General features: G+C 39.5%; 1 protein-coding gene across 1 annotated transcript in view; it reads left to right on the top strand.

Annotated features, from left to right (window-relative positions):
* The window catches only part of cadm3 (cell adhesion molecule 3), a gene marked incomplete at its 3' end in the record, with an annotated part of 118,847 nt that overhangs the window by 72,502 nt on the left and 27,806 nt on the right, over positions 1-18,539 (top strand). The window contains exons 4-5 of the mRNA XM_079243692.1: positions 989-1,141; positions 10,468-10,605. Of these exons, the coding sequence (XP_079099818.1) occupies positions 989-1,141; positions 10,468-10,605 (291 nt within the window). The remainder of the gene's footprint in view (positions 1-988; positions 1,142-10,467; positions 10,606-18,539) is intronic.

Raw genomic sequence — 18,539 nt, forward strand, 5'->3', positions numbered from 1 at the left:
CATTTATTCAAGTTTTCCATCCATCCCTCCAACATGCCCACCTACAGTAGCAAAGACAGAACACAGAAAATGCCAACATGCAGAGTGAAAAAGCCAAAATGCTAATTGAAAAGGTACATCAGTAAAAAGGAGCTTTGCTACGATGACAAATGGAAGCATTTAATTCCTTTGCGCTGATTATATTAAACTCACTGCAATTAAATGTATCCTGCTATTACATTTAATAGTTACAGGATGGAAAAAATGCTCAGAATAAGTTAAAACAAGTTCAGACCGTTTATTTGCCTCCATTTGTAATGTTCTGTAAAGAGTACAGTTATGTAGCCTTAGTTATCAGTGTTCATTTCACACCTTTCGAACTCAACAAAAGCACACAGTTACTACCTCATGGACCATTTCTGTACCTTAGAGAGTACTTTTCAGAGAACAGCGACTTTGTGTACAGACATGAACTCTCTTTCTCAGTGTGTATTGAACAGCCAAGCTCCAGGATACAGTAAATTTTTAATGCCATGTATTCCTGTTTGAGCCCCTCGGACCTTGTGAGCAGGACTTACAAGTGTTGTCTCACTCCAAACTGAGAACAGAGTGGGTGGTCTCAGGCAGAAGAACAACCTTCCTTTGGGAGTCAGTTGAACATCCTCTCTGGGGGTCTCACATCAAAGTCAGATACCTCCGTTGTTGACTGTTCTCCCTTTTTAATTAAATTTCTTCTTGACATGTTGAAGTTTTTTGACTGATTTATAATTATTTTGTCATTATTATTCTGTGAAACACTTTTAGACACATGTATTTGTAAAAAAATAAGAAGTTGCTTCCAGTATTATTATGATATATTAAGAAAATACTCACCAAAGGTCAAATGCAACAATGAGCCTGACAAGTCAGGCAAGATGCAATCTCTCACCGAGAAGCACTTAAATCACCTTGAACAATTTATAAAAGTGCACTTCTTATTATTGATATCCTGTTCCTCCTTCTCCCTCAGCGCTGAGAGATAACCGCATCCAGCTGCACAGCTCCACACCTACGGAGCTTTCCATCACCATATCTGACATGCAGCTGTCTGACGAGGGCGAGTACACCTGCTCCATCTTCACCATGCCGGTCCGCACTGCCCGGGCTACTGTCACCGTGCTAGGTGGGTCATACATGCCTGTTTTTACAACTTTCTACAACTTAAGTTGTATTGCATTTCTTGAGATTATGCTATTCATGTTGTGATTATCATGATATTACAAAAAAGAAAGACAATTTTTTTTTTATTCAGTTGTTTGTGTTTATTTGCATTGAGAGGGGATCCTCTGAAGATTTTCACTGAAGCATCTAAAGCAAAATTATGTATCTCTGTTAAGCCCTTCCTGAGACTTCTTCCAATTATATTTGCCTCAAGTTGGCTCTCCTTTGTTCTCAGTTGCAGGCTAATAATTCCGGATGTCATACATGCCTCCCATGTGTTCACCCTCCGCTTTGTCTCTTTCGAAGCTGATTGACGTCTGTGCAAGTCAGCTTGACTGCAGTCTGTCTTCATTTCTCTCATGTACCTGCTGGATTGTGACTATTTCAAATGAATCACTCAAAACCTCTGGCATCTTTTCATTCCCTCTCCACAGTCGTCATGTTGTTTACACCAATTTTATGGAAATGATTACTTTCCCCACCATCCACTCTCCGACTGCATGCTGAAAATGAAGGCTGATCAAATTACAGTAGTTTAAATGACCCCTTCTAACTGGGAAAAACTGCCTTGAAATCACCTTGATGCAGCGCTATGGTAGCTACCCTGCAGAGTCCACCTTGTCTGGGAGCCAAATTAAGTTTGACCCTGTGGATATCCGTTGTATCTCCGACTTGCCAGGGAAAATTTGCAGGTCGGCATGAAGCAGAGTATTGGTGCTTCAGCAGTTTAGTGCTGAACTTTAATCAAGTTAAAGGGATTTGTGAAAGACTGACTGAAGAATCGCTGCGATCGGATCAGTTAAAACAGAGACATCCAGACGTTTAGTCTCTGGTATGAAAGCATAGAAATCTAAATTACTTATAATGCAACAACGCTGCATCTTCTCATCCCTTCACTGGATGCCATGAAATGTAATCTGATCTTTTGAAAAAAAAAAAAAAAAAATGCAATCTGTTGCAAGACCTGTAACACAAGCAGGAAAATCACCCCACAAACTGATTTCTTTTAACAGCCCAGTATCATGTTAGGACACACGTTTTCCAGTGTGATTCTGATTCTTGGTTACGCTGTTAACCTCTGGCTAAGGTTATGACCTCACATAACTCTGAGGTGGAGACAAAACAGCTCCACTCATCCATTTGAGATGAATGTTATTGCCTGTGTGCAATGCTTCCCTGCAGCGTGTAATAAATTGTGGCCACCATGACGGCGTCGAGTGGGCATGCTCATTGATTGGATATTGGGCTAATTGGCTTTGAACCCCCACAAATGATCTTTCACGTATTGATTTTGATTTGTTGAGTTGCTGTTATTGTTGCTCGGCACTGGCTTGCTTTGGCTCCATTTCATCTTCAAGGTGAAACAATGTACTTCATTTTCACAATGCATCAGCTAGCTAATGTAGGATTAAACCAATGGAGACCTGGGATACATGTGGATATTAGACAGCTGGTCTGATATTAAAAAGGGGGCCGCAGTGGGCGAATTTATTCAATCAATCAATAAATCAATCTTTATTTATAAAGCACTTTTCATACAATGAAACTGTAGTGCCAAGTGCTTCACATGAAAAGCAAAAAAAGAGACAAAAAACAATATTATAAGTCCTGAATCAAAGGCCCATGAAACCCACATATACACAACATAGCAAGCCTTAATATTGGCCAATACCTCAGGGAGTCCAGGACCACTTTAAAAGCGGTCTACTTTAATGGGATTATTCTTTAACATGAACATGGACGTGTTCATTTGTGATATAGAAGAAGTTTCATGAGTCTTTGCCTGCTCCTCACAGCTTCTCTAATTGAGCCACATTTTAATTTGCCAAGAAAATCTTGGATGACAACCTGAGACTGCAGTGGGTTTCTGCCTAACTCTCTTGGAAAATGCACTCAGAAGAAACAAGAGAGGCTAGATTTCAGATATTTAGGGTGGGGCAGGGCTGGCTTATGTTTACACGGCTGACATGTAGCTGAAAAGCCAAAAGGGTTGTTCCTCAAATTTGAGATTAGTCACTCGGCAGCAATGGGAGCATCGCTGAATAAATCATTTATTTATTCAGATGTCTTGGCAGTGATACAAAGTGTGAAAAGAATCTACTGTAGTTGCCCTGGACAACAGCATGAGCGATACACAAAGGAAGTGCTAAAATACTGTTTGGGCTTGTTGTTGGGGGGTTGCATGCTAAAACGGAGGTGCAGCTAGGTCTTTTTCGGCTCTTTAAGATCAAATTAACCGGAAAACTGCTCCTCTCTATTTTCTCCAGTTCTGCAGTAATTGTGATTTGAGCATCTTTTTATTCCCTGTAATTGACAGCTGTGACACTGTATTCTGCATTCAATAAATATTACATGACCCCTGAGAGGGAGCCAGCGCATTAAAAATGTATGGTAAAATGTCTAAAACACATGGATCTCTTTGGGAAAATCAGACAGAGATGGGGAGTTTTTTGACAGAGCGGCGTTTGTTTGTGTGTACTTTACCCTTGTTTTGACATGAGGGTGTTTTTACTCTGGCTCACACAACCACGCATCAACACACAGCTGCTGAGTGTGGTCACTTTTAAATGACAGAGTGTCTGTGAAAGTAAAATGTGTGTCATGCCTCTGTTCTGTCCTGAGCTAAGCGGAGAATAATTTATAGCAGCTCTATTCTCTTCTGCTGGTCTTGTAGAGGAAAGGGTCTCAACAGGGCTTCTCCAGCCAATTCTATATGTGCAGTATTATTCCTTCATTAATATTCAATTTCACTTTTCTGCCAGAGAGCTTCCACACACACTGCACTACATCAAATGCTGCTACATTAAAAATTGACCACATTTTTACTTTTTTGATGTGCACCTCGGTTAGTCCGCAGCACTGTTTTAGTGGCGCTTCTATTTGTCTGTTTGGTGACAAAGCAGCAGGAAAACCTTGTGATGTAACCCTGTTTCCAAGGGGAAGATCGGTGAGATATGAAAATGTAGCATGATAAAATTATTTAGAAATAGTTTAACACCAATATTTTGAGGAATATTGTCTTATAGCCTTTAATATAATGTAGTGAAATGCTGGTCGCTCCATCTTTAAATGTAGACTAAGGACTAATAGAAATTCCTTCTCATGTCCTGCCATTTTGCAGTGGTAAAGTGCCCATTTTGTTGTAGGAACCAAGGAATGGTGGTCATTGAGCAATCTAAATGGCCCCCATAGCTGCAGTTAAAGGTCTACATGACCAGTTGCAAGAAAGAAAAGGTGTACTCTACCACTGCCAAAGGCGCTGGTGTGGCCAAAGGGCTGAAATTGGCCTAAATGAGCTGTTGTGGCAAAGATTTGACCATTAAAAACATGGAAAATCAGTTTTTTTTATGCACCATCAAATGATAAGGTGATGTCGATTGAATGCAAAATGGAAGAATGAGGAAAGTGACACACCCTGTAAGTAACACAGCTGAGCTGGAAATGGACCAGGAGACACTCTACGAAGCAGCGATATTTAACTCCAGCTCTCGAGGGCCAGAGTTGAAGAGCTCTAAGCAAAATTATAAAAATTACTCCTGAAGAAGGAGCTGAGCCGAAAGTCAAAGCTCTCTACCAGTTGATCTACGTTTCAACTCTCACCTATGGTCATGAGCTGTTGGTAGTGACAGAAAGAACCAGATCAGGAATACAAGCCTCAGGGTGGCCGGGCTCCTACTTAGAGATAAGGCTCAATCATCCAGGAGGGGCTCAGAGCAGAATAAAGCTGCTCCTTCTCCTCCTAATCAGTGGGAGCCACATAAGGTGACTGGTGTATCTGGTTACGATACCTCCTGGTCGCCTCCCTGTTGTGGTGCTCCAGGGACAACCATCTGGGAGGAGACCCAGGGGAACATGCAGAATGCACTGGAGGGGTGACATCTCCCAGCTGGCCTTGGAACGCCTCAGGGTTCCCCCCAATGAGCTGGAAGAATGGTCCAAGGAGAAGGAAGTCTGGTCTTCTATGCTGAGACAGCTGCCTTCAGCTGGATGGATGGATGGATGGATGGATGGATGGACAGAGGGATGGATGGACTGATGGATGGATGGACGGATAGATGAATGGATGGATGGATGGAGGGATAGATGAATGGATGGACGGATGGATGGATGGAGGGACGGATGGATGGATGGAGGGATGGATGGATATATGGATGGATGGATGGGTGGATGGATGGATGGACAGACGGATGGATGGATGGATGGACGGATGGATGGATGGAGGGATGGATGGATATATGGATGGATGGATGGGTGGATGGATGGATGGACAGACGGATGGATGGATGGATGCATGGAAGTACATTTATTTTGGATCATTGCAAATACCTTTTTTAAGTACAGTCACAATATTTTTAAAAAAAGTCCCTGATTGAAAAAAGAATATTCAAGATTTAACTATACTCGTTCTGCAATCCAGGCGCAGATCAATTAATAATAATCAATTCCTGAGATGCCCAAACCTACATTATCTTCCCCAAATTTGTTTCACCTCATCATGTTTTTCTCCTTCTTAAATGATGATTCATGTACTGTTACTTGTTTCTGCTGATTTCTGCTCTCTACTTTTACACTTTTTGAACACTGCTCTTCTTCTGTGTTCCTTTTATAGCAGTATGTTTGAGGTTCTCTCGTGTACAAGAGCCTGCAGATTTAATATAGCTGAAAAGCTTCATTCTATGGAAATAAAAACATGGAAATTCATGGAGCAGAGTAATTAAACTGAGTCAAACTGTTTTAATAATCTTTTCTTTAATGAATCTTTGTTATTGTTACACACTTCAACTTTAATTGGAAATATTACAAACATGTTAAATGTTGAAATTAAGAAGTATTTTTGTTTTATAAGAACTTTGGTGGCATATTTTAGTAACAGATGTGCACATTGCCTTTTGCATGTGTTTTATTGCATTGTCTAGTACCATCACGGCTGCTGGCAAGGTACAATTTTGATCTATTTGTTAAGTTATCCACTTCACCTCCATTTTAAATTAGCCTGGACCCAAAGAGCTTTTTCTTTATTTTGCATGTTAGAGGTATATCTTGTTTTATGAGGTTTGCAGCGATTCACATCAGGACATGAAGATTAAAGCTATTCAACACTTGTTTTCAGCCTTGTGCTATACAGAAACATTACTCTTAGATTGCTACTCCATTGTCCCATATAGTCTATGACAGACTGCAGAACCTCTCCCCATAACTTTTAAAGCACTCAGCCTCTCTGGGATGCTGTTTTTATACCCAGCCACGTTGCTAAACTGTTTGCCAATAAACCTAATTAGCCAATGTTCTAGTTGCTTTTTTAGCAGTGCACGATGTTGTCATTCTTTTGTTAACCCTGCAGAAGGCTGCACAGTGTTGTGGTGGTTACTACTTGTCACTGCAGGAAGGCTCCTAGGAAGGCTGGTATATTTATCTTTGGAGTTCGCATGTTCTCTCCATGCATCCATGTGTTCGCTACAGCTTCACTCCAAAAACAAACAAAAAAACAATCGTGACTAATTAGTGACTCTACATTGACCCTGGGAGCAAGAGGTTGCTTATCTCTTTGATGAACTGGCAACCTGTTCATACACTGCTTCTAGCCTGACAGCAGCTGGGATTGGCTCCAGCCAGCATCTGATATGCTGCAAGTGAGTAAATTTTATTCATAAAGCACTTCTCACAGAGAAGACTAACAAACATAAAGCAAAAGATACATAAGAAAATAACATCAGACATAGAAGATGAGATTAATGACAAATGAAAGCAGCAAAACTTTACATTTAAATGCAGCAAAAACCATCAGACCGGTTCAAATGTCTGCCTAAACAGATGTGTTTTTAAATGCTTTTTAAAAGTGTCAGCAGAGGAGGCTGCTCTTAGCTCAGGAGGAAGCGAGTTCTACAGTTTTGGGGCAACTGACTGAAAGGCTTTATCGCCTTTGGTTTTTAACCTGCTATGTGAGACACAAAGTGGTAGGGATCTAACACTCTGCAGTAACCTGCATTTGTTACACATTAAAACAAAAAAAAAAAAAAAATCAGGTGAGCCTCTATCACAGCACACCAGTTTTCTTTTCTCTTTTCTCTAAAAGAACCTCCAAAAATCACAGAAAAACAATTTAATCATCACTTCTTGTATATATAAAATGAACTGTCATCTATCCATTGGATTCATATCTTTCATATATTACATATCAGTCTCTTCTGGGCATCTACCTAAAGCATTGCTATCCATCCACCACTAACTTCCTGTCTGACCCTTTCTGCTTCTAATCTTTCAGCTAAATCTCTTTCTCTCTATATTTATCCATCACTATGTCTGTCCTATCTTAATACACAAGATTGCACTTTGCAGTAGATAGCAAGCCGAATGTTCATTATTTCTAAAAGCAGGATGACAGTAAACTCTGCCAGCTCTTGGAGGAAAGTGCTGTCTACAATGGGTCCAGATGGAGCACAACTAGCTGAGAAAGTTTCTTTCCTTTTGCTTTCCACCATGATGGTGAATACTGGTGAATGCTGAGGTATTTGGCAGAATGGATGTGTAGATTCTTTGTCCTGCTTTTGCTGTCCTCACCCCAAGTTGCACTCCAAGTTAGAATAGTAATTAAGCAGAAATGTGTTTTATTTTAACTGAATGTGGAAGAAAACCTCAGCAAAAGGAGGATGCATCCTGGAATTTTGGTTTGGCTGGAAGGATTATGGTGTTTTACTTAGCTAAAGCTTTATATATTTATTTTTTTTTGTCCTGGCTTTTTGCTCATATTGTCACGTTCTTCTTCTCATTCAGCTCATTCAGGTTTACCACCTGAAGCACTGGCATTTTTCCTGTAATAAACAATCATCCTCACACAGGCTAAATCCCATTCTGGCTTTTGGATAATTAACTCTGTGAGCTTGATTTAATAATATCTGCTAAATATAATGCATTTGACATTTTGAATTGACCTAAAGTACTTAAAAGGAATAGCTTCACAATAATATTTACTAGACTTATTTGAATTGTAGAAGAACCAAGGTGTATGGGTAGTGCAGGAATCCTGCTCATTCTAAAGGGATAACACATTATTATCACTCTCATTGAATTAATTGCATTTCCATGAGCTTCTCAGTAGGCAGCCATCTGCCATTTGGGGCTTCTCTGCAAATGTTGGAATATTTAATATGAGTGCCACAAATGCTGCTGGAATGTTAAGTTAATGAAGGATTTTATCATTTTCTTTTGGGAGCTTCTGTAAGCTTCTGTCATGTTCTGAAGTCTTACTAAAAATGTGGTTAGCATTTCAAATTTGTCACAAGGCAGAAATGCGCTGCAGAAATGGACCTTTTTTTTCCCCCCACAGCATGACTGGAAAAGAGAAGTTTAACACAGTCATCATGTGTGTCCCTGAAATGTTCTTGTAAAATGAAAGTCTGCAGTCGATTAAGGCATTTTTCAGGAAATGATGATGTTAAAAACCAAATCATATCACTTAGCCAACAAACAGGATATTAAGCCACATAAAGCGGCGGTTTGTGTGCCAACTGAGACTTAATGCTGCGTCAAGTTCTAATGATAGACTTCCTTAAATAAAATTAATCAAAGTTCATGAATCAAAATGTCAGCAAATTGGGCATCATGGTGTGTGAAGTGGTTAACAAATGACTTAACTGAAAGAAGATTTCTTTTTAACATACTTGGTGTTAATTAATGATGCACAGAGAACAGCTCAGCGCCTCTAAACATGCAGCTTGATTCAGTTCTTGACATTTTTTTTATCCTTATTTTCATTTATTTGATCTTTTGTTTAGCTTACAATCTTTACAAAACTTTAGAGATTAAAAAATATGCTTATTCCGGTTCAGGAAACACAACTATTGAGTCAGGTTTAAGAAAAACTTATATTTAGGTGTTCAAAATAATCCAATTTCAAAATTCTCAGTCCAATGAGTTGCACAACAGTCATGTTTTCTGAAGGGGAAATGACCATGTGATGGGAAAAATAACTGTACTGTTTTGTTGTGCAATGGAAAGTGATTCCAAAGACTGACAAAGTATCAGTTTCAGTGAAAACACACAACTCTTTATATGAGCATTTTTCTGGATATCATCCTCGTGCAGCCTGACTTCACAGAGCACAGCCACTTTGAGGGCAGTGGTGACATGGCTGCCGTTTGTTTCCTGCTTTATCACCGTTTGGTTAGGTTAAACAGTTTTACTTGTACTACCATTTGGTATTCGGTTAGATTTATAATAACACATAGAGGTGTTTTTTTCTGATTCAAGACCTGGATGGAGCCACACCAGAGTCATAATGCCCAAACAAAGGGAAAATGGTCTATTGGATTCTAACTCCACATGGCCTCACCACCTGTAGAGAGGAAGTTATAGGTTGTTGCAAAGTAAGCCTGGCAGCAGATGAAGGCTGGGCCTGGTGGTACAAATAGAGTCTTGGAATATTGAGACCCAGAACATGCAGGAGGCAACTGCATATCCCTTCTTACCTGAAACAAAGCCTTGAGAGGGATCGTATTACTGGTTAGAGGAATATCTGGGGGTTCCTCCTGGATCTGTTGCTTCCATGGCATGATTTACATCACTGGATGAATGGATGGATGGATGAATGGCTGGATGGATTTATGGACCATTTAGATGTGTTTTGATTGTCTTTTAAATAATAAGATGGATGGGTTTAATTGAACGTGATTGAAAATGAGATATTCCTCACATTAAATGCTGAAGCCAGAGAATATTTGGCATTTCGGTAAAAAGGAATCACGGAGATATTAATGCCCCAGTCCTCCAACCCATTTCCCTCTCTTGGAGATTTGTGGGCAGTGTGACTTCAGTCTTTCCCTCTGAGACTGAAACAGCCATTATCTGCACAGCTTTAATTGGTCACTTGTCAGCAAAACAGAAAAATCCTGGTGCACCAACCATGACAAACACTAATAATACAGACGGTAGGTATGATACTCTGGAAGGTCATTTGAGCCGCTGTGCAGTGACTATGAACCATTTTGTGGGCAAATCTCTGCAGGTCTGCATCATTATTATTATTCTCCCCCAGCTTCTTTCCATCTGAGCTTTCAGAACTGACCAAATAAATTCCAGCTTGGCTTGGACACAGAGGATTCTGTAGCACATATCTCTGTTCATCTTCACTTTAAAGTCACTCAGTATACCACAACTTTGCAGTACTTGTTTGAAGCTTAGCCACTAGCCTTGTATTTTGTCATTTCTAGCTACAAGGTGAGCCCTGTATAAAGTTTCCCTTATTCTTCTTTCTAACTCGCTAACTATTTATGCTGTTTTATCTCTCTCTAGGTGTGCCCGATACACCTCAGATCTCTGGCTTTGAGAACCCAGTGCCAGAGGGGGAGACAGTCACCCTGACCTGCACCACTACCGGTAGCAAGCCCCCTGCTAAGCTGCGCTGGTACAAAGGAGACCAAGAGGTTGAAGGTGAGACATATAAGCTGTGTGTGGAAGCTTTCTTTTTATATGTGCATAATGAGGTCAGAAAATGACATGTTAGGCATTTAAGTTATCGTACTTGGCAACTTTTCGACATGGCTGTTTGTGCAGAAGAGTGTGTTTGTGGTTGGGAAGTCGTTCCATGGGAATGCGAGGGGTGTGGCTTTTGCTTGTGTACATGCTAGTGTGGCTGCAGTTTTCATGTGCGAGTGTGTGAACACAGTTGCAACATTGGCACGCAAATGCTTCAAGTGTGTGTGTGTTTGTGTGTGTTTTGGTTTGTGTGAGCAAGATCATGCTGTGTGTGTATTACGCCCTTGCCATATTGCCTGCTGTCCCTCTGTGTCCTAAACCTGGATCTGCAAATGTGTGTGTGTCCAAGTGTGAGAACAGGCTGCTTTTGTGTATGTGTGTGCTTGAGCATGGAAACGGGGTGTGAGTGTGATCAAGCCCTTTTCTCCCGTTATTCATCCTGATCATGTAAATTTGAGTATTTGCATGTTTTCAGTATGTCAAACAGAGTTTAATCGCACAAGTGTTGGTATTTGGGGACATATCTGCAAGCTGGGGGTGACACAACAGAGAGTAGAAGATAGCGTGGGTCGGATCTAGTCGGGATAACGACAGAACCCAGCAGTAAAAGGCAGCATGGAGGACAAGATGATAGGATGTTGTCATACAGAGATAGTGGGAGCTTTCCATGAGGTCAAGCTGACTGGTCTTTCGCTATATACTGATAAACCAGAGAAATGAGTAGAAAGCAAAAAGAAGAAAAGGCACATAAGATATCATCTGAGAACAATTTAGCTAACGTTTGTTTTCTTAATTAAAAGAAAATCCCACTTCATGTACTAAGAGTAAAATGGAGAAGAAAAGATATGAACTGAATGAAATTTACGCAGAAGACATGAAGAAAAAGCTGATTTTCTTCAAGTGAAAATATTATGAAGCAGGTGGCTGATCAGTAAAGTTGCTTGCTTATAGAATAAAAAGCCAACAGGCAGAAAATAAAAGATCCTGCAAGTGGTATAATTCAATGCAATCAACATATTCATGTAACATTTATTAAAAAAAAAAAAAAAAAAAAATTATACTTGTAACATGGCGCAGAAGAGCCAGAAGTGAACAAGTTTTCCGATCAAATCCAACTGCCTGAGGTTACTGAAGCGGACAATTTGTTTTTAAATGATCACAGAGAATTAAATTAGCCATTTCAAAGTTAAAATCAAATAAAGCACCATGCAGGCCCAGAAGGATTTCCTTCTGAATGGTAGAAGGAAACGGGAGATCTGGTGGTACCATGACAGAAGAAAAACCTTTAATACAGTGATTGAAACAGGAATATCTCCAACTTCACAAAGAGACGGTGGTTTCTCTAATATCTAAAGAAGAGGAAAAATTGATTCTGGAAATTGCCATCCAATAAGTGTACTAAATAAAGGTTGTAAGATTTTCACTCATATTTTAGCAAAAGGTACAGAACGACACACAACTCTGTTTTATTATTGATGCTGATAAGTTACAAGAATGTCCTCCATCTATTTTCTACCAGGCTATTGCTAATAGCGAATGCCATCGTGTGAAATCGTGTGTCTAGCGGGAGGACATCAATCCCCACCCCTCCTGACAAATCAGCTGAATAAATTAGGAAACACGAGGAAAAACTCAGAAATTATGGTTGAAAGAAGTGCCCATCTCCTGCTGGTATGACTTCTGTGGAGAGTAACAGCACCTGAAAACTGCTGCAATGGAGCTTTTCCACTGTAGGCTAACAAATTAACCACCTCAGCTGTTTGATATAGCAAGTAACTTTAAATCATCCGAGTCAAACGGGAGGATAACGTAGTTTCTGGACTACCTGCTCTGATTCTTACATGACTCACAAATAACTTCACTGTTAGACCAGCTTTCTGTCCAGCAGAAAGCTGCAACCTCTGGATCGGTTTTAAGGTCTTTCTTCCACATGAACTGTCTCCACCTGGTAAACGCTACATCCATGTAGACTCTCCTCTTCTTCTGGTTATTATTTCTTTTTCTTTTCTTGGCTGTGTTTTCCTCCCTATCGCAGGGTAAAGAGTATGAATGGTCCTCCATTACAATAGAAAACAGCAATAAGTGATCCACGGTCATCTGGCTAAAACCAGAAGCCCTGAATGGCAGAAATTAATGTCTGGGATTTTTCAGATGGAAAAATGACATTTTCTTTGAGGCTTCAAGAAGCAAAGTTTAAAAGTCTTTCAGAGAAGTGGGAAATATATATAAAAATCAAGATGTCTGTTAATTAATAGTTAAATTTCTTGCTTTAAATTTTTTCAGATATTTACGTTTAGATATTTTCTGTTCAGTTTTCTCTTTTTTCTTTATTTGTTGTTTTATTTTTTCCTTTCCCATGAACCGTTTGTGAATGTTGTTCCTGAGACTAGTTCCTTTTTGTAAAGAATTTCCTAGAAAGAAAATGAAAAATGATTCAACCTGTTGAAATCAGTAAAGTAGACACTTTTATCAGTCAGTGAAGTGACTTTCAATGAAGAAAATACAAAAAAAAACTAAATCAAAAGAGAAAATCAGGGGACGTTTGGCAGCTTGTGACTCACACCGGCGTTGGCAGCCGTGGCGTTTCTCCGAACTACAACCATGTTTCCTGTAAACCTTTCTGCTGCTTGTTGCCTCATCAGTCAGAGGTTTTCTGCCTTGCTTTACTGAGCAGAACAAACATGCTGGATGTGTTGCTTCTGTTGCCCTTTCACTTGCACCATCTGCCCTTACAAGACGCTCTATTGGCTTACAGCTCGGATGTAAAAACAGCGCCCTCTTTTCAGTCTGGCTGACATTCCATCAACCTTGTTTTTAAAAGTTGCACATCTTCTTTTTTGCAGCTCTTTGTATGTTAATTATACCGGCATAACATGATGATATAATACGATAAAGATTTATTGATGTGAAAACGCTGCGCTGGTGCTTTGTTATGCAAAAATGTCCATCTTGTCCAGAAGCCTTGCCAGTGTTGTTATAATTATGGATTGAAAGGAATAAGAAAAAATGGACTAAAGCTAAAAAGAGAAGACGAAATGGGAGAGCTGCCCGCCTGAGGACAGATTATCTGCTCCTTTTGTTCCAGCTGAACTAAAAACAGGAGATGGAGAGAAAAGGGAAGACTGAGGACAAGAATGTGCATTTTAGGGAGACTGAAAGTGTGTTTAAGGAGTCATTCTTCTCACCATATGAAATAATAAATGTTTTTTCTTGTACCTATGTCATATTGCCATTTAGATATTCTTTTTCCAAATTAACTGCAGCATATCTTTCCAGAATAAATATTTGGATTTCTTTGACCTCACAACTCAATTTCAATGCAGACTATCTCAGCTAAAACGAAAGTAACCCTATCAGGATGATTTGTATTTACATTGGCTATGTCCACACTGCATAATTTATATCTTCGGTGCATTTAACAGCACTGCAGAAAATGGTTTGTCCTTTACATGCAAAGTTTTGGAGTTTGAATAAAAAGACATATAAATAGCACATCGATAAACAGAGTTTTTATTGTGAAGACTTGGAATTAATTTGACTTTCTTTATACCTGCAAAGCTAATATCCATGTATATCAAATATTGTCATGTTTTGAGAAAAATGAGACAATAATATGCAGCTCATTCCCTGACAACTGCCAAAGCTCCAGGAGGGGTGTCGTTGCAGCTCTCTGCTCATTTGAATGTCATGCAAATCAAAATAACTGTATAGTCAAATACTTACTTGACTATCTTCCCTTGTTTTTTTTTTACCTGTAGGCTTGTCCCCATCAAGTTTTTACTTATTTCACCATTTATTTCATAAATGATTAAATAAAGAATCATTTCAGATGTTTTTTTGTAGCTATTTTACTACAGAGAAATGATGCCCCTTCTCGTACTAGAAACCATAGACACATGTTATATAAATATTACTCAGTTCCAGCTAAGTGTGATCTTAACATTTCCAACCCTCAGCAGAGCCTATAGTCTCTCCCTCTTCATTACTTTTGAAAGCCTGAATTTTATGCATGTTAAATGAAAAGGCAATCCTTGCATATGCTCCCTGTTTTTTCCCCACTAATTTACATAAAAAGAACTTTTTAAGCCTTAAGAAAGAACTTTGAACCAATACATCTGATTCCCTGCAGTATGAAAGTCGTTTAGCGAGAATTGTTCATGTTGTTTTCCACTAATCAGCATCTTATTCAAATCAGACTGATAAAAAAACCCAAAAATATGTAGTCATGTACATTAAAAAAGAAAAAAAGAAAACAAAAGTCCCACTGAATGTGATCTCATAGTTAAAGAGAGTCTGGAAGACAGCTGACAGTTATGACAACGTATACTGTTCCTGTTGTTACAGTGGTGTTTGTATGTTGCAGTGTTCTTCGAAGAGCTGAAGCACAGTAGAGAGGGACATGAGAAAACTTCCTAATTGCATTGTTTAAAAAATAAAAAAAAATTGCAGGTTGTTCAGTGTTTTTTCGTTACTGTGGTTCAAAGTCCAAAATGCTAGAGTAGGCTTTTTTATTTCCTCTCTCCAACACAGCTGCTGTAAATGAAATGTATCTCCTTGACAACAGCTTGTTGTCAAATTCTGCACCAGCCTGTTAATGGGCCATGAAATTCAGTCAGGTGTACTGAAGTAGAAAAACATCTAGAAACCTGCAGGATGGCACCCTCAAAAATGGAAATTGTACTTCTGTTTGCTCGTGCTGCATTTTCCAGAAGCAAAACTGCCTGTAGTTGTTTTTTTTATTTTTTTTTATCAATAATTATCCTTTGTTAATGTTGTCATTAAAAGGAAAATAAATAAATAAATAAATAAATAAAATAAAATAATTATCATAATAATAAAAATATTCAGATTATCAAGGGCAGCTATATACATGAGATGTCTCCCTTGACAGGGCAAATCTGTCTGGCAAAAATATGGCACGCAGATTGCTGTTCTGTATGCTGAGATGCTGGACAGGACAGGTTAAAAAAAAAAAAAAAAAAAAAATTGTTGTCATTGTTAAAGCTGGGGTAGGTAATTTTGTTTAGAGACATTTTTATTACTCTTACTTATTACTTTTATACGATAGTATAGACTATTGTCCTGATAGTTCATGATTTTGATTTTGTAATCATGAACAATAAGAAGTATATAATAAGAAGTGTAGTAATAAGGATAGTATTTTCTGTGTGTGTGTGTGTGTGTGTGTGTGTGTGTGTCACCCCCTTGCCATATTGCCCGCTGTCCCTCTGTGTCAAGTATAGGAATATGAAGCATAGTTAGTAAATCTGTAAAAACTCTGACCAGTCAAAATGTTCGGTCTGAAATGTAGTTGTTCATTTCTTATATTTATTAAACTTCTTCTCTCTGGTCCCTTCCTCCCCCTCCAACAGCACATACCTGATAGCCGCACGCTGCATATAAATAGCGTGTTAGGATGAAAATACAAAGTAGTGAAAAAGAAACTCAGAAGGCAAACACGGCTAAATGCAAAAAGGATTTCCTCGACCCGGCTCGGTTTATTTGTCTCCTCCGGCTAAACAGCGGAGAAAGAGAAAATTGTTGGTGGAGAAAGCCTTCTGCTTTCGGGTGAAGGGTGGCGTGTGGGGCAAGGGGGAGGAGCCAAGACAGTGTGCCACTTTCAAATCTTGCTAGCTCCCCAACATAACCTATCCCAGCTTCAACCCAATATGATACATGCAGATCCTGAGACCTTTTGCATCACTTTATGGTAAAAACTTTGCTCAAAACCCTGTTGTACACAGCACTATACTTGTCTTCTGCCCCCTGGTGGATTACCTTTGCACGACAATAATTTTGCAATATTGCGTGTTCACAAATAATGCATTATTTGTCCCTATTTCTGCTTGGGTCAGTATTTAAAGGGTTAAAACCCTATTTTTTCCTCTTCTTTTTTCATTTTCATGATGGCATTATCATAATAATGAGAAGTGAACTAAATATCATGTCAAATATGACCTTAGTTATTATGCTATCCCCCCCATTCTCTCTGACTGTCCTCCAGCAATACGGCAGAAATTGCTGATTTTGAAAGGACTCGCACCGAATGTTACAAAACACTGAATGTTATCTATGATATTGCTGAATCGGTGAAATGAGTTAGTGGAAGGGTTGTGTCCAAATGAACAAAGACATTCCCAGTTTGCTTTTTATAAATATTGGATGAGGGCACTGTTTGGAATCGAGGGAAAACAGGGAGAAATAGACAGAGATTTGAAGGAGATTGACTCGATATGAATGATGGTGTGTTTCAGGCCTTACCCAGCTGTCCTGACATTGAACAACACCGATCAGTCATTACTGGTGTGACACACCCTCACACACACAAAACCTTTTGATTTGACACACACACACACAAGAACTCTGGTAATGCAGAGATGATCAGACACGTAGGCAGTGCTCATCTCCGGCTAGATAGCTGAGGAGCATCACGGGTCAGTGTCTTATTATTACAGCATCTCATTCATGCAGTTGCAATCTATGTATCTGTCTGAGCGTGTGTGTGTGTGTTTATGTTGGAAAGATGAGCCAATAGACAGCTGCTTTCTACTGTTCTCTGACAACAGCACTGACAGTAAAAGGGAAGAAGGGAGAAAGACGAAGTGAGAGAAGGGAATAAGGGTGACAGCGATGTATCCTGTCTATGTGTGCGAGAGAGGCGGAGAGAAAGACGCCTTGTATCAAGAAAGTGATGGTGAAAGAACAGAGGACAGAAAAAAATGAGTCAAGAAGTGGAAGTGTGTGTGTGTGTGTGTGCACGCATGCAAATAGAGCAACTGCAAGGATGCTGAGAGGGTTGGCAAAAAAAAGCCTCATATAGACAGATAGACGGAGAAAAGAGACAGCGGAGGGGGAATTAAGAACACCACAGAAGAAGAAGTAAGGCAGCTTTGTGGCTGACTAGGAGCAGACTTGGGGGGGGGGGGGGGGGGGGGGTGAGAGGAAGAGGTGAAGGGGGCCAATTTAAAGAAGAGGAGACAGAGGCTGGGGAGCGCAACAGGAGAGAGGAAAAAGGAGTGAAGGCTGATGAAATGGAGAGAAAAATCCAGAAAGAGGATTTAGATGGAGAGAGAGGAGGAGTGAGGAAGAGTGAGAGCAAAAGAAAAGAAAGTGCTGGAGAGGGAGTGGTAATTGAGAAGAATGAAAGGCTAAGAGCTTTGAAGACTGTATTAGTTGTACTGTGTGAAAGGGCTATGGATCATTTAGTGACATCGATGTATTGGATTGGGGATAATGGGGATTTATGGTGTCACTTAAAACCATAGCGGCTGAATTCCACCCCAAATTGTCATAATGCAGAACGTGAGGCGGATGGGGAAGGTTACATGGGCGTGTGTCAGTTTGGAGCAGTATAATGGACGACAGCAGGCGGGAGGAGAAGCAGAAAGTCACGGCAGAGTCTGCTTCGTAAAACGTAAAACATCCCGCATTAAAATTCAGATTGAAGCCAAAGTACAAAATCTGCAATTTCACCAAAAATATAAAAACTAAGAAGTACTTGTTTTGCCCAGCGGCTCCTCAGAGACTCCTTTATAATTAAATCCATTATATAACACCTGCTTTTGCAGCCTTGAGGATACCCATGAAAGAGCCTTGAGATGTAAAGGATGTCAATGCAGAATGTAAGATTAAGAAGATATGAAAATTAGTATTAACGGAGGCTATTTTTACTGTCTGGGTCATAATGAAAAGAAAAAAAAAATCAATCCCAATCACAACACTTTGGGAAAGAATATCTAAGCCTGCAGGTCATTTTCATTTACATTATTGATGAATGTGTCAGATATTTTTTAACTAATTGAACAATCATTTTTTCCCATGAAATACTAGAAAATTGTGAAATGACCTTAAGTTCCAAATATATAAACGTTTGCACAACTTTTTAAAGC

This window comes from Telmatherina bonti (assembly GCF_933228915.1).
Source record: "Telmatherina bonti genome assembly, chromosome: 7".
Lineage (NCBI taxonomy): Eukaryota > Metazoa > Chordata > Actinopteri > Atheriniformes > Telmatherinidae > Telmatherina > Telmatherina bonti.